At 35.7% G+C, this 26,699-nt stretch overlaps 1 protein-coding gene and 1 long non-coding RNA gene across 9 annotated transcripts in view; one reads left to right on the top strand and one right to left on the bottom strand.

The window, feature by feature from the left end:
- The window catches only part of PTPN12 (protein tyrosine phosphatase non-receptor type 12), a 103,333-nt gene that overhangs the window by 62,755 nt on the left and 13,879 nt on the right, over positions 1-26,699 (top strand). For all 6 annotated transcript variants that reach the window (XM_086696843.1, XM_086696844.1, XM_086696847.1 and 3 more), the window contains 5 exons: positions 1,296-1,438; positions 4,575-4,641; positions 7,697-7,774; positions 7,885-7,983; positions 21,839-21,924. In XM_086696843.1, coding sequence (XP_086552969.1) covers positions 1,296-1,438; positions 4,575-4,641; positions 7,697-7,774; positions 7,885-7,983; positions 21,839-21,924 — 473 coding nt within the window. The remainder of the gene's footprint in view (positions 1-1,295; positions 1,439-4,574; positions 4,642-7,696; positions 7,775-7,884; positions 7,984-21,838; positions 21,925-26,699) is intronic.
- Positions 106-24,731, bottom strand: LOC147583297 (uncharacterized). Of its 3 annotated transcripts, none has more exons than XR_015248064.1 (3): positions 23,551-24,731; positions 7,300-7,655; positions 106-2,148 (listed from the first exon to the last, which is right to left on the bottom strand). It is a non-coding gene; the product is annotated as an uncharacterized LOC147583297 (long non-coding RNA). The 3 variants fall into 3 exon arrangements; XR_015248063.1 differs by lacking the exon at positions 23,551-24,731 and having other exon boundaries at positions 7,300-7,368; positions 7,519-7,889; XR_015248062.1 differs by lacking the exon at positions 23,551-24,731 and having other exon boundaries at positions 7,300-7,889.

The raw sequence follows: 26,699 nt of genomic DNA, 5'->3' as shown, positions 1-26,699 counted from the left end.
ATTAGCAAATTTCCTTATGTAAAATAGTGAAGAAAATCAAAGTGTAATTTTTATTTAGTGTCTTGAGCCTTGAGCTTATCAAATTAAAGTAATATAAATCTTGACTTACTTAAAACAGTTTTCCCTAAATTAAATTTATTGTATCTATTTGCCATAAATATTTTTTTCTCTATTACAGTAAGCAGATTATAGCATTCTTTCCAAATTATTTACCCACTTTTGCTAGTTTACAACTTTTTAGACATAGATGAACCACCATCAAACCTAAATCTTCATTTTGATATATATTGCTTTCACCTGAGGCCCTTGACTTCCGTGTTTCAGAACTATATAAAATGATAATTGCTTGGGCGGCTGGGTGGCTGAGTCAGTTAAGCATTCGCCTCTTGATTTGGGCTCATGATCTTGTGGTTCATAAAAATGAGCCCCTGTGTTGGGTTCTGCACTGACAACGTGGAGCCTGCTTGGGATTCTCTCTCTCCGTCTCAAAATAAATAAATAAACGTTAAAACAAAATGATAATTTTTCTAGGAAATCAAAAATTTGATGGACATTAGAAAATGCTATCAGCTTCTTCCAAGATCTCTGTATTTTTATTATCTTAATTTTTCAAACCATTATGAACAATTAAGCATGGCCATCAAGTAAGTGCACAGTTGTTCCTCAACTGGTACATTTGAAACATACTTCCACAGCCTACCTTCCTTTTTACAAGTAGACATGGTTCCAGCACTCCATACTTTGAGAACCACTCATCTAAAATAAGGAAGTGGGTTTGGCATTGGACAAGTTTGTTTCTAATTTTCTTTTTCAGTTTAAATATCCTATTAGTTTTCTAATTACAATAGATTCAAACACTGTGCTTCTGGTATATTGCTCATCCCTTTACTGTGGATTACCAAATAATATACATAGTGTTAGAGTTAACATGCATGCTCTGGAGATAAGAGTGCCTGAGTTCAGATCCTACATTTGTCACTTGCTGTGAAACATGAGGCAAGTTATGTAATCTTTCTGTCTCAGTTTCCTTACCTATAAATCGTGGATACTATTAACAGTACCTTCCTCATAGAATTACATGGGGAATAAATAAACTGTTACATGTGAAGCCCTTAGATTAAGACTTGATATATGATAGTCAATAAATATAGCCTATCATTTACTTTTTTAAGGCAGTGTTAAATACCACATAAAAACTTTAGAAATGACAGTAAAGTCAGATGTGCAGCTTTTCTGTATGCTTTAAAATTTGTAATGTCTTTTTATAATTGTTGAATTTCTGTTTTTTCTTGAAGGAATCTCGTAGGCTGTATCAGTTTCATTACGTGAACTGGCCAGATCATGATGTTCCCTCATCGTTTGATTCCATTCTGGACATGATAAGCTTAATGAGGAAATACCAAGAACATGAAGATGTGCCTATTTGTATTCATTGCAGGTACAAAAAATTTTTCCAAATATTTAAGTACTTTGGAATATAAGTGGCATTATAATATGGGTGATGTATGGTATTTTGAAACCTAATTTTTGGAATTACCAAATGAGACAGGTCATTATATGGGTTTCCAAATAGTAAAAGCTGTCTGAATCAGAGTTTTTCTTCTCTGAATTTTTATTTTACGTTAGATTCTTCTAAAACGCTTAGAATCCTACTACTTATTTCATAAAACTGCTATCAGTTTATCTCTTGAAGTGACTTTATCCGCATTCACATTTGTTATAAAGAGTAAATGAAATTTCCCAGACTCAGAAATTTACAGGTTAATTAAATAGTTCAAAGGTTTTTTTTTGTTTTTTTTTAGCATAGACAGAACACCAAAGGTAGTTTTTCTTATCCAATAGGTCTGATTGTAATGCCTATTAGTGTGTTGAAAAGGCTGCTGTGGGCCAGAAAGGGGACTTGCTGATGGGACATGTGGGAATCAATTAACAACTTGGTTAATTAAAAAAATATTTTTCTATAGCTAATTCAGTGGTTAGCTGACCATTCAATTAAGTAGTTGACTGTTTAAGAAGAAAAAAAAGTCCGTTTAATTGTAGAAATTAAATTTGACTTGATTTCTTACAAGTAAGTTGAAATTATTTCTTGTGCTGTCATTGTTGCCCAGTGTATACAGCTCATGAATCCAATTTGATGTGAAGGTTTTCCTTTAAAAAAATAAATACACCATTTAATATTTTAACAGTCAAAATAATATGTTAACTGTAGTGACTTAGAAAACAGACATAAAGAAAGAAAGAAAGAAAGAAAGAAAGAAAGAAAGAAAGAAAGAAAGAAAGAAAGAAAGAAAGAAGGAAAACACATACATAAAAGCAAGGAAATCACAATTCCAGTCGAGGTGAATGTCCTTTCCATGTATGTGCTGTATTTGTTACAGAATGTTTCTCCATGTAATTTGTCATGTACATTTTTCTAAATCATATAACTATTCTCTCTACAATTCATTATGACTGTGCTCTACTTTATATTTAACCTCCATTCCTTTATTATGCCCACCCCCATCCTTTTTCATGTATTTTAAACAGTAGTTTAAATGTCCATATGGCTAGTCTTCATGGCAAAATCTTTGAGCACATCAGTAATTACTTCATTAAGATAGATCTCTATAAATGAGATTTCTAAGTCAAAGGGCATGAACATTTTTATGCTTTTAATACATATTTTATATTCTGTTATCCATAAAGTTGATGCTAATTATAATTAGCTAGTTTGTGGGAGTGCCCATTTTCCTATACTCTTCCCAGTACTATTATTTTTTTGTTTGTTTGATTTAATGCCTGTATGACAGGCAAGCTTTTTGTTCATTTTTTTTTGTCTTCGTAGTTTATATTCTTTTGTGAATTTATTTGTATGCTTTGCCAATTGTTTTAAAGCAGGCATTCATCTCTTAGTTATGTGATAAATTCTTTACATATCTTTATATATTGACATTGTTAGCTCTTAGTCATGTTGTAAGTAGCATGGTTTTCCATGGTTTTTATTCTGCTTATATTTTGCCACACATAAGTTTGAAATTGTTATGCAGTCAAAGTTGTGAGTCTTCATTTATGATTTCTATCCATTGAGATATGCTTAGAAAAAGTCCATCTGTAACAGTAGTGCATAAACTATCCTTTTAGCATTTCTATAGGTTTTTTTATAAACATATTTTTAATCTATCTGGAATTTTTTTAATAATTAAGGTATGAGTAAGAATCTAGCTTTTGCTGTTGTTAGGCTCACTTTCCCTCTACCATTTATTGAATGGTCTAATCTTTCCTGTTTCATGGGAGAATCCACCACTATGTAATACCTACATATACTCAGATCTGTTTCTAAATTTTGTATTGTGTTTCATCAGTCTGGTTGTGTGTATCTTTGTAAGGTTACACTTTAAACCATAAAGTTTTATTTATTTATTTAAAAAAAATTTTTTTTTTTTAACGTTTATTTATTTTTGAGACAGAGAGAGACAGAGCATGAACAGGGGAGGGTCAGAGAGAGGGAGACACAGAATCTGAAACAGGCTCCAGGCTCTGAGCTGTCAGCACAGAGCCCGACGCGGGGCTTGAACTCACGGACCGCGAGATCATGACCTGAGCCGAAGTCGGCCGCTTAACCGACTGAGCCACCCAGGCGCCCCTAAACCATAAAGTTTTAAATATATGTCATTTAGCCCCTAGTAATTCTTAACTTAAAATTCTAGAAATATTTTGCTATGAAGAATTGATAAATGTATCAATAGTTAAAAATTAGTATTATTGATGTCTTTTAAGAGCTTTTTAAAAATCATACTAAGTTGTTTATAAATTTACTTTATCAGGAATTCTCACATGACATGTTTGACAAACTACTGATATTTCTAAAGGTTTCAAAATTTAAATGCTGCCTAACTTTTTTCCTGCCTAAAAATGATTCTGGTGATGTTAGTAATGTCTTTAATTACTCAGAGTGATTCTCAGTCCTAAGATGCATGTCTCCTGTCTCCCTCTAGTTGAGAATCAATTGCTGTAAAGTACTCTTGTCATGTTTTAAAATGTAAAAACCTGCAGAATTTTACTTACGTTCTCCAGGTTCTGTTAGTTCCTTAGAAGATGAAAGTACATCACTGGTCTTTTGTTATTTTGGTCACTTTGTTCTTTTGTTGAAATCACTGCTGGAGTTCGAACCAGTTTCTAGGGCTTGTATTCTTTGTCTTTCCTATACCTTTTGCAGATTGAAATGATGTGTTGTTTCTTCCTCTACTGTAAGGCATCAGAACCATGTTGTACATAAAATAAAATGATCTCTGTGAGTTATTATGTTAGCTAGACAAGATTTTCTGAGTTAGAATTAGACTTACAAAATGAAGGCTGCTGGGTCATCTGTGAATCACATAGGTAATTTTTGAATCTTGGAAGTTACCCAAATTTAATAAAAACCAGGTATAAATGCTGATGTTAAAGATGTTAAGTTGTAATCTGTTTACTAAAATGGTAGAATTTTGTCATATTTCTAAATGATTTTTTTTGCTTCTGAAAACTAACATGTTCATCCACATTTAGTTTATAATTCTTTTATAACAAAAATCAAATTTTTCTTTCAAACTTTACAGTGCAGGCTGTGGAAGAACAGGTGCCATTTGTGCCATAGATTATACATGGAATTTACTAAAAGCTGGGGTAAGAATAATTTTTATATAGCATTATGTCCCATTGATCTATTATTATTTTCAAACTTAATGGTTAATTTCTGTAAATTATAGATTGTGTTCTGTTATACATGTTGCTTTTTTAGAAGTAGCTTTACTATGTAAGAAATAAAGGTAATGGAACTGAAAAAGGAAGGCATAAATGATGCATATTACCTTGAGATAATGCACAGGGCAGAAAGGTAGACATGTTGCCTCCTTGTTGATCTATGTGAATTGATACCTACGTTAAGAATGTAAACTCTGCGTTGACTTTTCCAAATACAGAATCTTCATTGCCTTTTATATTCTAAGTATAAATGTAACCAATTTTATAAATATTTATGCCTAAGTGGATACACAGTATAGTGGTTAAGGATGCTGATTCTGGAGCCAAACTGCCCAGATTAAAATTCCTGCTCTGTCATTTACTAGCTTTGGGATTTTGGTCAAATTACTTCATTTCACTGTGCCTCCATTTTTTCAACTGAAAAATTAATAATATTAATAACTCATAAGGAATAAGTTAACCTTTCTAAAATTCTTTAGAACTGTGGGTGTCTTGGGACACCTGGGTAGCTCAGTTGGTTAAGCGTCAGACTTTAGCTCAGGTCATGATCTCAGGGTTCATGAATTAAAGCCCCGCATCAGGCTTTCTGCTGTCAGCACAGAGCCTGCTTTAGATCCTCTGTTCCCCTCTCTGCCCGACCCCCGCTTGTGCTCTCTCTCTCATAACAAACAAACAAATAAAAAAGAACGTGGGTGTCCTGTAGTACGTGCTCATTTCAATGTTAGTTTTCATTACAATTGCTGTTACTGTTTTACTACCACTACTCATTCCAAGAAACTGTTTAATACTTTGGAGGATATACAGGTAAATAAAACACAGCCCTTATTACAGATTTGAAAAACTTAAGTTGTCCCTATTGTATGTAGATTTGGTTCCTTTTCTGGTTCTATAGTATGTTCATTTTCTATGCACTAGGGAGAGGTTTTTAATTCTTTATAGCTTTTTAAAAAATTATTTATTTTTGGGAGCCTACCTGGGTGGCTCAGTCAGTTAAGCCTCCAACTTTGGCTCAGGTCAGGATCTCATGGTTCATGGGTTCAAGCCCCGTGTCGGGCTCTGCTGACAGCTCAGAGCCTGAAGCCTGCTTTAGATTCTCTCTCTCTCTCTCTCTCTCTCTCTCTCTCTCTCTCTCTCTCTCCATCTGCTCCTCCCCTGCTGGTTCTCGGTCTCTGTCTCTCAAAAATAAATAAATGTTAAAAAATTTTTTTTGTATTGTTTTTTTAAGTAAATGCTGTACCCAACATGGGGCTTGAACTTAGAACCCCAAGATCAAGGGTTGTATGTTCCATCAGTTAAGCCAGGCTCCCCCCCCCCCCAATTTTTTTTAAATTTTATATTTTAGGTAATCTCTATACCCAACATGGGGCTTGAACTCACAACCTTGAGATCAAGAGTCACATACTCCACTGATTGAGCCAGCCAGGCACCCCCCTTTATAGCTTTATAGTATGTTTCTGTGAATATTTCAGTCTGTATCTTGTATAAAATAGGATTAATAAAATATTTAGGGTTTTTTTCCTTCTTTCTGCCCTCTATCTCTTTTTCCTCCTGCCTTCTTTCCATTTTAAACTCTTTCTTAGGGAATATTTAAATTTTAAATTTTCCTCAAAAGCTGTCTAGGATTAAATTTTATTTTTGTATTCCTCAAAAATTGTAATCATCTCCTGATAGTCGAAATGAAGATTTTTAAATGAACAAAATTTAACTAGGATTCTAACCCATTTTAACATAAAAGTGAAAGATTAAAATTGAGATGGAAACAGGCATATAGATAAATGCCAGTAAGCAAAATAAATAACTGGTCATCTCAAAAGTTGTGTATTTTGAACATAGTCCTCATTTGACTGTGTTTGGCTTAACATAGGGTAAATCTTCTGTCTTAGGTTAGGACTTGATGTAAAAATCTTCTGATGTTATATAAAGACTCTCAAGCAGTAAGCCTGGGAACCTTTTTTTTTTTTTAGTTTTTTTTTTTTTTTTTTAATGTTTATTCATTTTTGAGAGACAGAGTGTAAGTGGGGCAGAGAGAGAGGGAGACACAGAATCTGAAGTAGGTTCCAGGGTTTGGGCTGTCACCTCGGAGCCCGACACAGGGCTTGAACCCAGGAACTGTGAGATCATGGCCTGAGCTGAAGTCAGATGCTTAACCAACTGAGCCACTCGGGCGCCCCATGCCTGGGAATCATTTTTAATTCTTTTTCCTTATCACTTCAAAATATTCTTGGTGATTACCAAGTTCTAATAGTTCTACCTCAGAAATGTGCCTCAAATCTGCTTTTTTAAAACTCCTTCAGTAAACTACTACCAGTTTGTCCCCTTTTCAGACTCTTGGCCTCCATACTGCAAAAGTAGACTGTATATCAAATCTCCTCATGTCTGTGCTCCCTATTATAGTAGTTCTAATTCCAGGTGTACCAAGAATTGTCTGGGATATTTCACAGTCTCCAGAGACACAGCTGAGGGATCTGTATTTTTACCAAATTTCTTAGCTGGTCCTTATGTAGCCAGCACAGGGAACAGTGGCCTGTAGAATGAGTTCAAATTTTATTATGTTTACAGTCTGATCCCAGGTAGCCTTACCTTCTTTCCTCCTTGAATACTTCTCCTTCTTTCACTTTTAGGCTATCTCCACATCAAGCTTCTCAATTCCTGAAATAGAGTATATATTTAATCTGCTGTGCTTATGTATATTTCCTTCACTTTTCATTCCACACACCAATCAGAGTTAGTTACAGCATTTTTATTCCCACTGAACTGTGATTTTGCCTTGGTGGATATTTATTTGTTCACATATCTCACCAGCTTGACTGCCGAGGGTCAAGATTAGCTTTGTGTCCACAATGCCAAGAAGAGTGTCTGAAGGATGGTAGGTAGTTCTCAGTACATGTTTTCCCTCATCCAGCATGTATATAAGGTCTGTTTGAAAAGTTGAAGGTCTATATGAAAGAGAGTTGATGTATTAAATTCTTTGTTTCAGAAAATACCAGAGGAATTCAATGTATTTAATTTAATACAAGAAATGAGAACACAAAGGCATTCTGCAGTACAAACTAAGGTATAGTTTTTTGTTTTACTTTATAAACTGTATTTTTATAAATGTCTTCTTGTTTTGTTTTTTGTTTTTTAACAGCTTTTCCCTTGTTTAACATTTCATCTCCATAATAGGAGCAGTATGAGCTTGTTCACAGAGCAATTGCCCAGCTGTTTGAAAAACAGCTACAACTGTATGAAATTCATGGAGCCCAGAAAATTGCTGATGGAGTGGTAGGTGTTCTTGGCCTATTAAATTTAGAAAACTTTTCTTTATATTTTTAAGCTCTTTTTTTTTAAAGTAATCTCTATACCCAACATAGGCTCAAACTTAACAACTCCGAGATCAAGAGTTGCATGCTGTACGGACTGAGCCATCCAGGTGCCCCAGAAACTTTTACTTTTTAACCAAGATGTAATGTTTAGCTTTTTAATTGTCATCTTGTGTTTTATCTAACATAATATCCATGACAATTATTTTTATTTTTTTGTTAACTCCTTTCCTTCTTCCTATTTGAATCTCTCTATTGTAATGGATATTTATGGACTCCATAACCAGCTAAATAATTTTCCGTAGAATATAGCTAGGAAAGTTGATCTTATATCAAAAATCATTACTGTTTCAAGTATAAATTACTTTTAAAAAGTTAACTGGGGGCACCTGGGTGGCTCAGTCACTTGCATGTCTGACTCTTGATTTTGGCTCAGGTCATGATCCCAGGGTTGTGGAATCAAGCCCTATGTCAGGTTCTGCACTGAGCATGGAGCCTACTTAAGAACCTCAGTGTCTGTCTGTCTCTCTCTCTCTGTCTCTCTCTCGGTCTCTCTCTCCCTCTGTTCTTCTCTCTTTCCCTCTGCCCCTCTCTCCCACTCATGCTCTAAAAAATAAAAATAAAAAAAATTTTAAATTAACTATTGTTCTCCTTTTCTACCCCCACCTAAGTAATTACAAGTTGATTTACATGAATTGTATTTTGTTCTTGGTCATAATAAATAGTTTTATAGTTAATTTTGTACAGGCTTTTTAATGAAGTAGAATTGGAGTGCTACAATTAAGTCCCTTTTTGGCGTGTGTTTATTAGTTCAATGTCATTTTAGCTTTTTTTTTAACCTAAATATTAAAGTTTTATTATTTATTTTTTTTAATTTTTAATTTTTATTTTTCTAATATATGAAATTTATTGTCAAATTGCTTTCCATACAACACCCAGTGCTCATCCCAAAAGATGCCCTCTTCAATGCCCATCACCTACCCTTCCCTCTCTCCCCCCCCCCCCCCCCGATCAACCCTCAGTTTGTTCTCCGTTTTTAAGAGTCTCATGCTTTGGCTCTCTCCCACTCTAACATTTTTTTTTTCCCTTCACCTCCCCCATGGGATTCTGTTAAGTTTTTCAGGATCCACATAAGAGTGAAAACATATGGTATCTGTCTTTCTCTGTATGGCTCATTTCACTTAGCCTCACACTCTCCAGTTCCATCTACGTTGCTACAAAGGGCCATATTTCGTTCTTTCTCATTGCCACATAGTACTCCATTGTGTATCTAAACCACATTTTCTTTATCCATTCATCAGTTGATGGACATTTAGGCTTTTTCCACAATTTGGCTATTGTTGAGACTGCTGCTATAAACATTGGGGTACAAGTGCCCCTATGCATCAGTACTCCTGTATCCCTTGGGTAAATTCCTAGCAGTGCTACTGCTGGGTCATAGGGTAGGTCTAGTTTTAATTTTTTGAGGAACCTCCACACTGTTTTCCAGAGTGGCTGCACCAGTTTGCATTCCCACCAATAGTGCGAGAGGGTTCCCGTTTCTCCACATCCTCGCCAGCATCTAGAGTCTCCTGATTTGTTCATTTTGGCCACTCTGACTGGTGTGAGGTGATATCTGAGTGTGGTTTTGATTTGTATTTCCCTGATGAGGAGCGATGTTGAGCATCTTTTCATGTGCCTGTTGGCCTTCTGGATGTCTTCTTTAGAGAAATGTCTATTCATGTTTTCTGCCCATTTCTTCACTGGATTATTTGTTTTTCGGGTGTGGAGTTTGGTGAGCTCTTTACAGATTTTGGATACTAGCCCTTTTTCCGATATGTCATTTGCAAATATCTTTTCCCATTCCGTTGGTTGCCTTTTAGTTTTAGTTTTGTTGGTTGTTTCCTTTGCTGTGCAGAAGCTTTTTATCTTCATGAGGTCCCAGTAGTTCATTTTTGCTTTTAATTCCCTTGCCTTTGGGGATGTGTCAAGTAAGAAATTACTGCGGCTGAGGTCACAGAGGTCTTTTCCTGCTTTCTTCTCTAGGGTTTTGATGGTTTCCTGTCTCACATTCAGATCCTTTATCCATTTTGAGTTTATTTTTGTGAATGGTGTAAGAAAGTGGTCTAGTTTCATTCTTCTGCATGTTGCTGTCCAGTTCTCCCAGCACCATTTGTTAAAGAGACTGTCTTTTTTCCACTGGATGTTCTTTCCTGCTCTGTCAAAGATTAGTTGGCCATACTTTTGTGGATCTAGTTCTGAGGTTTCTATTCTATTCCATTGGTCTATGTGTCTGTTTTTGTGCCAATACCATGCTGTCTTGATGATGACAGCTTTGTACTAGAGGCTAAAGTCTGGGCTTGTGATGCCTCCTGCTTTGGTCTTCTTCAAAATTACTTTGGCTATTCGGGGCCTTTTGTGGTTCCATATGAATTTTAGGATTCCTTGTTCTAGCTTCAATTTTGATTGGGATTGCATTGAATGTGTAGATAGCTTTGGGTAGTATTGATATTTTAACAATATTTATTCTTCCAACCCATGAGCACAGAATGTTTTTCCATTCTTTTTTTTCAACGTTTATTTATTTTTGGGACAGAGAGAGACAGAGCATGAACGGGGGAGGGTCAGAGAGAGAAGGAGACACAGAATCGGAAACAGGCTCCAGGCTCTGAGCCATCAGCCCAGAGCCTGACGCGGGGCTAGCCTGACGCGGGGCTCGAACTCACGGACCGCGAGATCGTGACCTGGCTGAAGTCGGACGCTTAACCGACTGCGCTACCCAGGCGCCCCTGTTTTTCCATTCTTTATATCTTCTTTAATTTCCTTCATAAGCTTTCTATAGTTTTCAGCATACAGATCTTTTACATCTTTGGTTAGATATTCCTAGGTATTTTATGCTTCTTGGTGCAACGGTGAATGGGATCAGTTTATTTGTCTTTCTGTTGCTTCATTATTCGTGTATAAGAATGCAACTGATTTCTGTACATTGATTTTGTATCCTGCAACTTTGCTGAATTCATGTATCAGTTCTAGCAGACTTTTGGTGGAGTCTGTTGTGTTCTCCATGTATATTATCATGTCATCTGCAAAAAGTGAAAGCTTTTACCAATTTTGATGCCTTTGATTTCCTTTTGTTGTCTGATTGCTGATGCTAGCACTTCCAACACTATGTTAAACAACAGCGGCGAGAGTGGACATCCCTGTCGTGTTCCTGATGTCAGGGGGAAAGCTCTCAGTTTTTCCCCATTGAGGATGATATTAGCTGTGGGCTTTTCATAAATGGCTTTTATAATGTTTAAGTATGTTCCTTCTGTCCCGACTTTCTCGAGGGTTTTTATTAAGAAAGGATGCTGAATTTTGTTAAATGTTTTTTCTATATTGATTGACAGGATCATATGGTTCTTATCTTTTCTTTTATTAATGTGATGTATCACGTTGATTGATTTGCGAATGTTGAACCAGCCCTGCATCCCAGGAATGAATCCCACTTGATCATGGTGAATAATTCTTTTTATAAGCTGTTGAATTTGATTTGCTAGTATCTTACTGAGAATTTTTGCATCCATATTCATCAGGGATATTGGCCTGTAGTTCTCTTTTTTTACTGGGTCTCTGTCTGGTTTAGGAATCAAAGTAATATTGGCTTCATAGAATGAGTCTGGAAGTTTTCCTTCCCTTTCTATTTTTTGGAATAGCTTGAGAAGGATAGGTAGTATCTCTGCTTTAAATGTCTGGTAGAATTCCCCAGGGAAGCCATCTGGTCCTGGACTCTTATTGGGAGATTTTTGATAACTGATTCAGTTTCTTCGCTGGTTATGGGTCTGTTCAAGCTTTTTGTTCCCTCCTGTTTGAGTTTTGGAAGTGTGTGGGTATTTAGGAATTTGTCCATTTCTTCCAGGTTGTCCAATTTGTTGGCATATCATTTTTCATAGTATTCCCTGATAATTGCTTGTATTTCTGAGGGATTGGTTGTAATAATTCCATTTTCATTCATGATTTTATCTGTTTGGGTCATCTCCCTTTTCTTTTTGAGAAGCCTGGCTACAGGTTTATCAATTTTATTTATTTTTTTCAAAAAACCAACTCTTGGCTTCATTGATCTGCTCTACAGTTTTTTTAGATTCTATATTGTTTATTTCTGCTCTGATCTTTATTATTTCTCTTCTTCTGCTGGGTTTGGGGTGTCTTTGCTGCTCTGCTTCTATTTCCTTTAGGTGTGCTGTTAGATTTTGTATTTGGGATTTTTCTTGTTTCTTGAGATAGGCCTGGATTGCAATGTATTTTCCTCTCAGGACTGCCTTTGCTGCATCCCAAAGCGTTTGGATTGTTGTATTTTCATTTTCGTTTGTTTCCATATATTTTTAAATTTCTTCTCTAATTGCCTGGTTGACCCATTCATTCTTTAGTAGGGTGTTCTTTAACCTCCATGCTTTTGGAGGTTTTCCAGACTTTTTCCTGTGGTTGATTTCAAGCTTCATTGCATTGTGGTCCGAAAGTATGCATGGTATGATCTCAGTTCTTGTATACTTATGAAGGGCTGTTTTGTGACCCAGTATGTGATCTATCTTGGAGAATGTTCCATGTGCACTCGAGAAGAAAGTATATTCTGTTGCTTTGGGATGCAGAGTTCTAAATATATCTGTCAAGTCCGTCTGATCCAATGTATCATTCAGGCCCTTGTTTCTTTATTGACAATGTGTCTAGATGATCTATCCATTGTTGTAAGTGGGGTATTAAAGTCCCCTGCAATTAGCACATTCTTGTCAATAAGGTTGCTTATGTTTGTGAGTAATTGTTTTATATATTTGGGCGTCCTGTATTCGGCGCATAGACATTTATAATTGTTAGTTCTTCTTGATGGGTAGACCCTGTAATTATTATATAATGCCCTTCTTTATCTCTTGTTACAGCCTTTAATTTAAAGTCTAGTTTGTCTAAGTATGGCTACTACAGCTCTCTTTTGACTTCCAGTAGCATGATAAATAGTTCTGCATCCCCTCACTTTCAATCTGAAAGTGTCCTCAGGTCTAAAATGAGTCTCTTGTAGACAGCAAATAGATGGGTCTTGTTTTTTTATCCATTCTGATACCCTATATCTTTTGGTTGGCGCGTTTAGTCCATTTACATTCAGTGTTATTATAGAAAGATATGGGTTTAGAGTCATTGTGATGTCTGTAGGTTTCATGCTTGTAGTGATGTCTCTGGTACTTTGTCTCACAGGATCCCCCTTAGGATCTCTTGTAGGTCTCGGTTAGTGGTGATGAATCCTTCAGTTTTGGTTTGTTTGGGAAGACGTTTATGTCTCCTATTCTAAATGACAGATTTGCTGGATAGAGGATTCTCGGCTACATATTTTTTCTGTTCATCACATTGAAGATTTCCTGCCACATTCCTTTCTGGCCTGCCAAGTTTCAGTAGAGAGATCGGTCACGAGTCTTATCGGTCTCCCTTTATATGTTAGAGCACGTTTATCCCTAGCTGCTTTCAGAATTTTTCTTTATCCTTGTATTTTGCCAGTTTCACTATGATATGTCGTGCAGAAGATTGATTCAAGTTACGTCTGAAGGGAGTTCTCTGTGCCTCTTGGATTTCAATGCCTTTTTCCTTCCCCAGATCAGGGAAGTTGTCAGCTATTACTTCTTCAAGTATACCTTCAGCACCTTTCCCTCTGTCTTCCTCCTCTGGAATACCAATTATACGTAGATTATTTCTCTTTAGTGCATCACTTATTTCTCTAATTTTCCCCTCATACTCCTGGATTTTTTTATCTTTTTCTCAGCTTCTTCTTTTTCCATAATTTTATCTTCTAGTTCACCTATTCTCTCCTCTGCCTCTTCAGTCTGAGCTGTGGTCATCTCCATTTTATTTTGCAGCTCATTAATAGCATTTTTTGGCTCCTCCTGGCTGTTCCTTAGTCCCTTGATCTCTGTAGCAATAGATTCTCTGCTGTCCTCTATACTGTTTTGAAGCCCAGCGATTAATTTTGTGACTATTATTCTAAATTCACTTTCTGTTATATTGTTTAAATCGTTTTTGATCAGTTCGTTAGCTGTCGTTATTTCCTGGAGGTTTTTTTGAGGGGAATTCTTCTGTTTTGTCATTTTGGATAGTTCCTGGAGTGGTGAGGAACTGCCGGGCACTTCCCCTGTGCTGTCTTGAATAACTTGAGTTGGTGGGCGGGGCCGCAGTCAGACCTGATGTCTGCCCCCAGCCCACTGCTGGGTCTATAGTCAGACTGGTGGGTACCTTCTCTTCCCCTCTCCTAGGGGTGGGATTCACTGTGGGGTGGTGTGGCCCGTCTGGGCTACTTGCACACTGCCAGGCTTGTGGTGCTGGGGATCTGGCGTATTAGCTGGGGTGGATGGGCAAGGTGCACAGGGGCGGGAGGGGCAGGCTCAGCTCACTTTTCCTTTGGAGATCCGCTTCGGGAGGGGCCCTGCGGCACTGGGAGTGATTCAGACCTGCTGGAGGGGTGGCTCCGCATAAGCACAACTTTGGGTGTTTGCGCTGTGCAAGCAAGTTCCATGACGGGAACTGGTTCCCTTTGGGATTTTAGCTGGGGGATGGGCGAGGAGGATGACACCTGGCGAGCGCCTTTGTTCCCCGCCAAGCTGAGCTCTGTCCTGGGCTCAACAGCTCTCCCTCCCGTTGTCCTCCAGCCCTCCTGCTCTCCAAGCAGAGCTGTTTAACCTTCCAGATGTTAAGTCCCGCTCGCTGTCAGAACACACTCTGTCCGGCCCCTCCGCTTTTGCAAGCCAGACTCGGGGCCTCTGCTTGGCTGATGGGCCGCCCCTCCACCTTGGCTCCCTCCTGCCAGTCCGTGTAGCGCACACCGCCTCTCCGCCCTTCCTACCCTCCCTATCCTCTTCCGTGGACCTCTCGTCTTCGTTTGGCTCTGGAGGATCCATTCTGCTAGTCTTCTGGCGATTTTCTGGGTTATTTAGGCAGGTGTGGGTGGAATCTAAGTGATCAGCAGGTCGCGGTGAGCCCAGCGTCCTCCTACGCCGCCATCTTCCCATTTTAGCTTTAAAAGATCTTATTGGATATTCAAACTTTTGACCTGACAAAAATACTGTATTCTCATAGTGTTCTCATGTCTGCCTCTGTTTTCTAATTAGGTCTTTTTTTTGCTGTATGTACATAATGTCCTTGTCCTTGAAGGTATTGTGCTATTTTTTTAAATAAAATTTCTTTACGTTTTTATCACTGAAACTGACATAGCTATCACATGATAAATTGAACTTAGCTTCGATAACTGAAGTAAAATGAGGCGCAAAATTTATAACCTTTATTTTCCTTTTCTTTTGCACATTATTTTTGGCACTTTCCCAGACTATTTGTTTAAATTTCTTGGTTTTACATATGAGAGATTTGTTACCAAATGCTGGTCTCAATGTCTTAAAATAATATAGTATTGATTATTTTGACAATATGGATTATCCATGAGCTTTAGGGCTATGTATTTCCTTTATTAGCCAAATGATAATGTAAATTTTTAAGATTAATGTATGTGACCTCGTTTTTATTTCCTGTATTAACCTAGGAATCATTGTGCAACTAGGCCTTATACATGGCCATCTCTTTTTCCTCCTTGGTTTAATTAAAGCCTGTTATAATCTGTACTGAATATAGTCAAATATTTTCTAATACAGAATAGAATGTTTATATATTACTATGTATAATATTTAAATTGAGATTCAGTTAATGCTTCAGAAAGCTAAATAGGCTATGCTTTTTTTTTTCTTTAAACTGTAATGGGAAAATATTTGTTTTTATAAATGCAAGATTTAATTTTAAAGTTAAAGTTTTGATACTTCTGAAATATAGATGCTTTAGACTACCATTTCCTTAGTATATACAAGTGAAAAATATTCTATTACATTTTTAAAATGTATAGAAAATTCTTATTTTAATTTTTTATTGAGATATAATTGGCATATAACATTGGTTTTAGGTGTTCAGTGTGGTGATTTGATATTTGTATATATTGTGAAATGATCACCACAATAAGTCTAGTTTAACATCCATTACCATACATAGGTACAATTTTTTTTCTTGTGATGAGAACTTTTAAGATTTACTCTCTTACAAACTTTGAAATATGCAATATAGTATTATTTAGTCACCATGCTGTACGTTACATCCCCTTTTTTATTTTACAGTTGGCAGTTTGCATAGTTTGACCTCGGCCATTTGACTTCCTTTACCCATTTCACCCACCTCTGGCAAGCACCAATCTGTTCTCTGTATATGAATTCAGTTTTTTGTTTTTAGATTTCACATATAAGTGAGATTATATAGTATTTGTCTTTCTCTGACTTATTTCACTTAGTATAATGCCCTCAAGATCCATCCACGTTGTTGCAAATGGCAAGAGTTCCTTCTTTTTTATGGCTAAATGATATTCCATCATGTGCATGTACCACGTTTTCTTTATCCATTCTTCCATCGATGGACATTTGGGTTGCTTTCATGTCTTGACTATCATAAATAAGGCTGCAGTGAACATGGGGGTGCATATATCTTTTTGAGTTTGTGTTTTCACTTCCTTTGGATAAATACCCAGAAATGGGATTACTGGATTGTTTGGTATTTCTATTTTTAATTTTTTAGGAACTTCCATATTGTTTCCATAATGGCTGCATCAATTTACATTCCCACCAACTATACACAAGGGTTTCCTTTTCTCCACATCCTCTCCAACACTTATTATTTCTGTCTTTTTGATGCTAGCCATTCTAATAGGTGTGAGGTCTCATTGTGGTTCTGATTTGCATTTTTCTAATGATTAGTGATGGTTGAGTATTTTTTCACATATTCCTGATGGCCATGTGTATGTCTTCTTTAAAGAAATGTCTATTCAGGTCCTCTGCCATTTATAATCAGTTTTTTTTTTTTTTTTTTTTTTTTTTTTTTTTTTTTTGGCTATTCAGTTGTGTGAATTCCATATATATTCTGGATATCAACACCTTATCAAATATATGATTTGCAAATATTTTCTCTTATTTCATAGACTGCCTTTTCATTTTGTTGATGGTTTCCTTTGCTGTGTGGAAGCTTTTTAGTTCGATGTAGTCCCACTTGTTTTTTTTTGTTGTTGTTGTTGCCTTTGCTCAAAAATATTTTTAATGCAATATTCAGTGTTATATATTTAAAGCTTTTAGGTATATTTAAGTAATCTCCAGAAACTGATATGTGGTAAATATTGCATTGCTTTCTCATCTCTGTTTTCTTATTACCTTGATTTTTTTTTTTTTAGGTTTTCTTTCATAAATTAAACTTTCATTTTATTAGTCTGAACTTCACACTAGGATTTAATTTTGTTATAGATTGTTTCTTTCTAATGGCTCAGAGGTTTATAAATAGCTAAGGAATACAAGAAGGATCATACATTGTATGGGATGAGATGAAATATCACCTAATAGCAGATTAATGGTTATTTCAAACCTACTTTCTCATAGCATTGATTGATACATAGGAGACACCCACTAAATGTTTGCTAACTGAACTTAAAATGTTAGATTATGTCCTTGCATTTTAAAGCTGACACGGCCACTGCTGGATTTACCTTTTGGGCAAGATGGCAATTTCTATTCTGTAAAAAGGAAAAATCATTCTCTATAGAATCCATTCTGAGGAAGCTGTATTTGGTGAGAAAAAATACTTTGCCAAAGGTAGTGACTAATACTGTATTAACTATATAACTCAATGGGTGAATGGATTTAAAAGGTGGAAGGAGGAATGGATAGAAGAAAGACAGACAGCTTATCATTCTGTGTAATTTTTTTATCTTGTCCTCTTAAGAAATCTTGCTTTCTAGGTATTGTTGAATCTGGGTGACTTGTTTTTATAGCAGGTTTATATGTGGTTGGAAACCATAAATGCCATTTAGAAAAAACGTGGAATGTAAAAAACCGGGGAAAATTATTTCAGAACTGTATGGTTGAATAAAATGATTTGAAATATTTTCGTTACCTCTCTGAACCTGTACTCTGAGAAACATTTATAAATCTGTTTATTATTTCTCCGACAATTTAGAGGCAAAGTTAAAAAACAAAAAACTCTCAAATTGTATGTTCTAGAATTATTTTCATAGAAATTTTGGTTGGAATGCTGACCAACAATATAAGACTCTATAATAAATGATATTTGTGGGGCGCCTGGGTGGCTCATTAGGTTACGCAGACGACTTTCATTCAGGTCATGATCTTGCAGTTCGTGAGTTCCAGCCCGGTGTCGGGCTCTGTGCTGACAGCTCAGAGCCTGGAACCTGCTTCAGATTCTGTGTTTCCGTCTCTCTGCCCCTCCCCTGCTCACGTTCTGTCTCTCTCTCAAAAATAAATAAACATTAAAAAATGTTATTTGTTAGACGTATTTACAACTAAGATGACTTTCCGGAGTAAGAGATCCAAAGCGAAAATTCATTCTAGAATGGAGTAGCCTACTGATTTGGAATTTAGAAATACATAAGTAAGCAAACATCTGTAAGATATGCTTGCATGCTTTTTTATCTTGTATATAAAAGACCAGTTATCTACACCAGGTTTTTCAATTCTAGGATGATTGAGTAACAGCAATAGTTTGTGTTATGGTCCTTCTGTTGTGTTGTACATTTAAAAAAATTTTTTTATATGTTTATTTATTTTTGAGAGAGAGGGAGAGACAGAGCGTGAGCAGGGGAGGGGCAGAGAGAAAAGGAGACACAGAATCTGAAGCAGGCTCCAGGCTCTGAGCTGTCAGCCTAGAGCCCAACACGGGGCTCGAACTCATGAACCATGAGATCATGACCTGACCTGAAGTCGGACGCTCAGCTGACTGAGCCACCCAGGTGCCCCTGTTGTGGTGTACATTTTAGATGTGATACTGAGTTTTTAATAATTTTTCCTCAAATATAATGTCTTTTATTTTTAAATCACCTTGTTTTAATATTTGATTTTACAGCTGATAATATATCTGTAATTATTTGATAGTTAGGTTCTGATTTTTTTTGTGTGGCCTTTCACATGGCTGTTATGTAGTAAATATAAGACACAAAATTACTTCAGTGAAATGGGTGAAGGTGGTCAAAAAGGTAAAAAATAATTAACTTTAGCTCTTCTTGAAACAAGGATACACTAGAACCTAATTACCAATGGATTACCTTATTTCTAAAGTTGGAATCACCAAGTTGGTGATTGTTTCAGGTAATAAAAGCAGCTTAAGAGAGCTATCTACATTAGGACAAATGTGGGGACAAAAGCTGTAGTTAAGAGTGTCAGAAGATAGGAGTAGAGCAAACATTATTGTAGGTAAAACAGGAATCCAAGAACATTGTCCTATTGTGAAGTACAGTAACCGAGAGGATTTGTTCATGCTGTGTAGGCAGTGGTTGAGTTGCATTTCTGTATTGGCAACATTCATTTCTTTCTTAAGATGAAACTCAACATGTTCAAAAGTCTTAACCTCCCCCAAAGTTACTTTTCTTCTTTTGGCCCTTTCTATTAATGGCTCCACCATTCTCTCATTTATTCAGAATGAGGAATTCTTCATGACATTTTCTTTCCTTTATCATATTTGTTGTCATTTGCTTGCAGATGCCCTTTGTTTCTCTTCTTGTTCCCTTCCCACCTATTCCCTTCCATACTCTGTTGTGTGTAGCAATATCTTATCTATCCTTTAAGGCCATTCAACATACTGCGTTAATATTCTCAACTTCTTAATATTTCTCAACTATATTCTTAATATCCACACCTTCATATAACATCTCCTTTCTCTGATTTCATCAATTTATGGTTTTATGATTACCCCTTTACTTTTTAATTTGGTGATTATTACTAGACTATACACTTCTTGGAGTTAAGTACTATGTTGTTTACATTTTTGTATCCTCTGCAGTGCTTACTTTTCAGTGCATTTCACATATTGAGCTATTCCAAAATCCAAAATGCTCTGAAAACCTGAAGTTGTGGGGAAGGAGAAGGGAAGAGAGAGTGAGAGTGTTGGTTTGGTATTATACCCATTTGGAAGCAAAATCTAAGTTGGCATGACTTGAGGCTTTCACATTGTACTATAAAAAATTGCTGAGTTTTGTAGGTTAGAAGCAGTTTCATATGGTTCCCCCTTAACCTTTATTTAACCTATTTAATGTGAATATTTACAGATTTTGATACAAAAATATTGAATGCTATTATGGGAGTATGTTTATAAGCATATGAATTAATATGTCGGAGGTATCTTTAATATTTGTCTAGGTGTAATAATTACTAGTGCCCCCACTTTCTTTCTTAACGAGCCCTGATTTGGACAATAAATTATATGGCTACTTTGCCTTAGCAGATATCCCTGCAACAGATGCTTTGTTATGGTAGGTGGCTTTAATTTAAGGATGAAAACATCCATTCTCATGATGTAATTGTTGTTTTGGTCAGAGTAAGATGCAGAGTTAGGATGCATAAAACTCTTCTGATACATCTCATTATATATCAGGACACAGTGCACTAAAAATTGTTGCAAAGTGGAGATCTCTGTTTTCCTTGGTTAGGCCTACTTAGTAAAAAAACAACAAAAAAACTCATTGGCAAGAAACAGTTATAAAGGCAAAAAAGGTGCTATGATGAACCCAGTAAAAGTACATTTTGATTAAAAAAAAAAAGGCAATTACAGTTTCAGAGTTCCTTAATCCTAGTTTATATAAAGATGGCTTTTTTTCTAAAATTAATCTGAGATGTAGGTAACAATGAAAATCATTCTTGTCTTCCGACCCATTAACATATGCCTAGCTGGATAAAAATGAAGTACTTCCTTGAGGCTGAAACTAATTCAAGGCAGTGTTTTATATAATAATTTCAGAACTCTTCTATTCACAATCCTAAACATAACCTAAGATTCTTATAACTACTGACTCTGGAACATCCATGTTAATGAATATTACTGGTCCTTGTGACCAGTGAGAACAAGGATATCTCTGGATGGGCTCTCTCTGCCTTTTTTGGGTTTATTTGGTTAGAGAATGATATAATAGTTATATATGCTTATGGAGTAAGGGCACTCCATGGTGATAAAGGGTAGGGCAATTAAAATGAATTCTGGGACCTGTTTAAAAGTACTAAGTAGCAGTAGGAATCTTGAAAAAGATTGGGAAAAGTGGAAGATATAAGCCTTATTTTACTGGCTTTTTTTTTTCTTCTCTGCACATGTTAAGCTTCTAGTAGTAGTGATGCCTGAAAAAAAATCTTCTTTGATCTTTATTTTCTTGGGAAATATGTTTCTTTATGGAAACATTTGAAATGTGTTGAAATGCCATGGTACACAATTGTTTTCAGTAACTGGAAATAGATTGTGGTGGTGGTGTTTTTTTTTTTTTTTTTTTTTAAGTTTATTTTTTTAGTAATCTCTACACCCAGCATGGGGCTTGAACCCATGACCCCAAGATCAAGAGCCGCACACTCTTCCAACTGAGCCGGCAAGGCACCCCTAGACTTTTTTTGATATGAATGTCTCTCATTGAAGTTTGGCCCTTTCAGCTAAAATAATAGAGAATGTAAACCCCATTTTGGGAAAGTGTCATTGTTTTACAAATTCAAAAGCCAAGAAACCGCTTATGTGAGGGGCACCTGGGTGGCTCAGTTGGTTTAAGTGTCTTGATTTCCGCTCAGGTCGTGATCTAATGGTTTGTGGGTTTGAGCCCTGCATTGGGCTCTCTGCTGTCAGCTTGGAGCCTGCTTCAGATTCTCTGCTCCCCCTGTCCCCTGCGCTTGCTCTCTCTTTCAAAAATAAACATTAGAAACAGCTTATGTGAAACATGAGAAAGGAAAATTATTTTTCTCTTAACTTTAATGAAGCTTTTTTTTTCTCGGCAGAATGAAATTAACACTGAAAATATGGTCAGCTCCATGGATCCTGACAAACAAGATTCTCCTCCTCCAAAACCACCAAGGACCCGCAGGTATTGTATGTCACGTTTTCTTTAAAAGGATATTTTTCTTTTACTTACTCTTAATTAAAATAACAAATTCTGAATATTTCCAAGTTGTTTTTATAACTTTTATCATTCTTTTTTTTAGGATATAGCATATGTATTTGATATGTTACTAGTGTACTAAAAATTTTGTTTCACTTTAGATAAAATTTCAGTAGTACACTGTACATTAACAGTGAACACCCCCTTGAACTGACAGTAGTTCATGTTTTGGTATGTGGTACAATTACAATTTTAAATTTTCTAAAAGATGTCCACTTTTGCATAATGACTGAAAAAGTGATAATGATTGTCAAAAATTGTGTGCATACTGAAAAAGTTATTTGAAGATGTTTAGTAACATTACTAGCAAAATGAGCTTATTTCTGTCCGGATTTTATTACTTTCATACCAAGCTCATTTATAATAAAGTCAAGATATTCTTGTACCCTTTTTTATTTCTTTTTTTCTTTCAGGGTAGCTGCTAGGTCAGTTATGTGGTAGTATGAAAGAATATAGATAGAATCAGAAAGATTTAGTTTCAAGTCCTTTCACCCATGTACTAGCTTTGAAGTTCTAATTAAGCCACTTATTTAATCCTTGGTTCATTTTGTTTTTGTTTAAGTAGTGTCCTAGGAATGAAATGAAATAAAGTATGTGAAAATGCCACCTATAGGACTTGGCACATTATTAGGTTTCCATTACATGTTAGTTTTCCCATTACAATTACTATACAATTATTAACTATTACAAGGACTTATATAGGGTCTTGTCTTGAGCAAATATCTGCCCAAATGAATTGGCCTTCCCTTAAAGTAGGACTTCTTTTATATATGATTCATCAATTTTTTTTTTTTTCCCTTAAAAGTTGAATAGAAGTTGACTGAAGTTAAGTGGGGTTTGGTCTTGGCATTGAGTTGCTACACCTTAATGAGATTATTCCTCAATACAAAAGAAGAATACACTTTTCCTTGATAACTAAGGCAAGGTATCATACTTACTGTAGTCTCTGGAATACTTTTATGTTATGTGCTTCTCTGTGGAAGAGTAGAAAGCCTATGAAGGTGGGTTTACAATCTCAGCATTTAAATGCTCAGGATGTGGTTAACTGTGCACTAACAAAACTTCCCAGTAGTAGTTTCTTGTTTGATTTCCACTTTGATATCTATACTGAAATTGGAATCTTAGCCTCCTGGGAAGGTATCTAGTTAAAATCTATAAACTGTTAGCTAACTTTTTTGTCCCACATATGAGTTCTTTGGGATCCTAAAAGAAACTGTACTAGCTATAAAGGTAATAAATCAAGAAACATTTTTGCTACCCCAATATCTTTTAATTTTTTTGAGATTGAGCCAATGTAGAGGTTCTCAAAGTGTACACTGATATTTGTGATGTACATAGTCCTCTATTTCCAACAACAAACAGTGGTAATATCTTCCTAATTTTGAAGGGAAAAATGAATAGAATGTTGTGCATTTTAAGTCTTTTTGAAAGTTTGACTCCTGTTATTCTTTAATAAACAAAAAGGATAATAAAGAAGTAGCAAATGAGTATTAATAGAACAATGTTCATTCAGCTTAAGACAGGATTTTATTCAGGGATATGTGAAGTTACCTTTTTCTTATACATGCAGTAGAGTCAAATGGCAGAATTTCCTTATGTTCCACAAAGGCATACCCTGTGAGTTCCAGGTTGAGATGAGTTTTAGAACTAGTGTAAATTGTTAACTGAAAATAAAATCACAACAGCATAAGACTGATTAAAAAGTAATAATGGCATACTTTCTTTTTCAGTATGGCTACAGAAAGCAAATAAATGAATTGGTTGTTTAGAGTACATGTTCTTAGAGAAAGATGGAGGAAGGCTTATGTTTGTTGTATTAGATTTAATCAGTCATATAATTCTGGTTTATACATACTTAAAGAGTATTGTAGATTTTGAACAGCAGATTTCATTTTCTATTTTCACTAACTCCAGCACTCTGTAAGTGTACCTTGTTAGCTGTTTCTATAAATTGTCAACAGGTTTACTACAGAGACACAAATGGGTGTGTGCCATAGTAAAATTTTCTTTATTTAATATTTCAGAGACAGTGACAGTATACTTGATGCTTTCTTCTAATGCCTCTCAATTCAGTTTTAAGTGGGATTAGAATTGGAAGGAATATGGAATGTGGTTGTTTCAGACATTTTGTTATCGAGGCGAGAGGTAAAGATTTATTGAGGGTTTTGTATTTGGAAGACTTGCACAGAAATAAAGTCTTTCATATTGTAGATATAATATAACAAAGTACCAAGGAGAGAACCCTGATAAGCACCATAATTTGTGAGGAGCACACTAAAAGAAAGCTGTAGAAAAGGAAAACCACCAAGGGTAAAACCAGGAAAACAGTGGCATTCTACAAGCCGTGAAGGAATTTCGTATCTGCCAGAAATACATGAATATCAACCTCTTTGAGGGTTGCCTGGGAGAATGAATAGACTTTCAGACATCTGTGGCTCTTAGAATATCCTGAATAGGTGAGGGCATTTGTGGGGTCAAAACAGGAGTTAAGGTCTACTCATTGGAGGCTTTTGAAGTTACCTGATTTGGGGAACCCTCATCTAGCAAAGAATGTGGTTTTTTGGTGAGGATTTTGGTGACCAAGAACTCTGGGAAAATGGCAACTGGAAAAAGTAGGTGATGGAGAAACCTGTATTTCACAAAACAGTTGTTGTTCTTCTGCACTGTTTTCTTCTGTTAAAAGAAAAGTCTTTGGCTCTTTTTTGAAATGCTAATTTCCTTTTGTTGATTCTTTTTTTTTTTTTTTAATTTTTTTTTTTTCAACGTTTATTTATTTTGGGGACAGAGAGAGACAGAGCATGAACGGGGAAGGGGCAGAGAGAGAGGGAGACACAGAATGGGAAGCAGGCTCCAGGCTCTGAGCCATCAGCCCAGAGCCCGACGCGGGGCTCGAACTCACGGACCGCGAGATCGTGACCTGGCTGAAGTCGGACGCTTAACCGACTGCGCCACCCAGGCGCCCCTTTTTTTAACAAGTATATTAAACAAATGTATTGCCTTGAAGTGGCTAATTTTTAAGAAAGGAGCAAAGTGATTAAATAAAAGTAGGAAATGGTCCTATAGGTCAGCCAAATAAGAAGTGATTAAAAGAGGTCCCTTTCAAAATACTAAGTATCTGGAAATAACCTTATGTAGAAAGTAGAACCTTAGGTAGAATTATTTTCATTTGTATTATTGAAAAAAAATTAAGTGTTCTTGATTGGAAAAGTTAAATGTAATTGAGCTTCCGCAGTGATACTTAAAATATCATTTATTTTCATATTTGATGCAATTTTCACTAAAATACTAACCGGATCTTTTCTGAACTTGACAATATAATGTTAACTTGGATGAGCAAAGAGAAATAACATAGAAAACTTTGGATGAAAATAGTGATAAGCAAGGACCAACTCTTTTAAAAACTAGAAAACTGTAATAGTTAAGATAGTCTGTCAGTGGTATAAAAATATACTAGTTAATGGAGTTGAATCAACAACTAGGGAATGGATCTTGTTAGGAATTAATATATACTAAATAGGGAGAAGGAAAAGGTTTGGTTATTTATAAAGTCATAATATAATATTACTAATCATCTGAAGAAAAATATATTTAGATCCTTATACCAAATACCAAGGCAATCTTCAGGTGATTAAATACAGAAAGTCAAATTATTGAAACAAAATATAATGTTTGACCAAAAAAATAATGTTTGACAAACTTGTAGAAGGGAATATAATAGAAGGATAAAGGAAATCATAAAGGACAAAAGTGATTTATTTGATTAAAATTTTAAAGTTCTAATTGAATTATTCATTCCCAATTTGCATTCTTTAAGATAAATAACGGTAGATTTTGTCAAAATGCAAAAATATGCATGCTTACTATAGTTCTCTAATTCTTGTGTTATTTCTTTTCACTTTAGAAATACTTTTGATCTCAGGCATAATTTTAAAAAGTTATTGATAGGGGTCAGAATATATAATAAAACCAAGAAATAAAGGATAAACACAAGTAGAACATCTTTCTCAATTCCAAAGTTTAAGCTATATAGAATATAAAGTAACCATTATATTGGGGTGCCTGGGGGCTCAGTCAGTTAAGAGTCCGACTTCTCTTCAGGTCATGATCTCAAGGTTGGTGAGTTCGAGCCCTGCCTCAGGCTCTGTGCTGACTGCTTAGAGCCTGGAGCCTGGTTTGGATTCTGTGTCTCTTGTCTCTCTCTGCCCCTCCCCTGCTAGCACTCTCTCTGCCTCTCTGTCAAAAATAAAGACATCAAAAAAACCTTTTTTTATTAAGTTAATCATTATATCAAAAGTAATCATTAGCATTGATACAACACCTATATTTATGTTTTCTCATCTTCCTTGTTTAGATTGCCATGTATTCTCTATTCATTCTGTAGATAGTCAGTGATATGTCAGAGTGGTAAGTGATGTCATGAACACAGTGACTTTTACAGTAATCTTGATCACAGGGATATTAATAGCTGTTTTCCAAAGGAACTGATGTGAATAGGCTAGCTGAGTTCAACCAAGAATACAAGTCTATCTTCTAGTCCAGTAATGTTTTCTTCATTATATGGTATTACCTCCTTTTTGTTTTGAAAGTGTTCTGTTCTAATTTTTTGGTAGTCATTTTCTTCACTCCCTTACTGTTTCCACCCCATATGGAATCCAGCCTAAATTACTGTAAGAAAAGTAATTTTCTGATTTTATGTAACA

This window comes from Puma concolor, chromosome A2 (genome assembly GCF_028749965.1).
Source record: "Puma concolor isolate L17-30 chromosome A2, mPumCon1.1.hap2, whole genome shotgun sequence".
NCBI lineage: Eukaryota > Metazoa > Chordata > Mammalia > Carnivora > Felidae > Puma > Puma concolor.
Note: the sequence above shows the minus strand (reverse complement) of the source record. Positions and strands in the feature narration are given on the sequence as shown.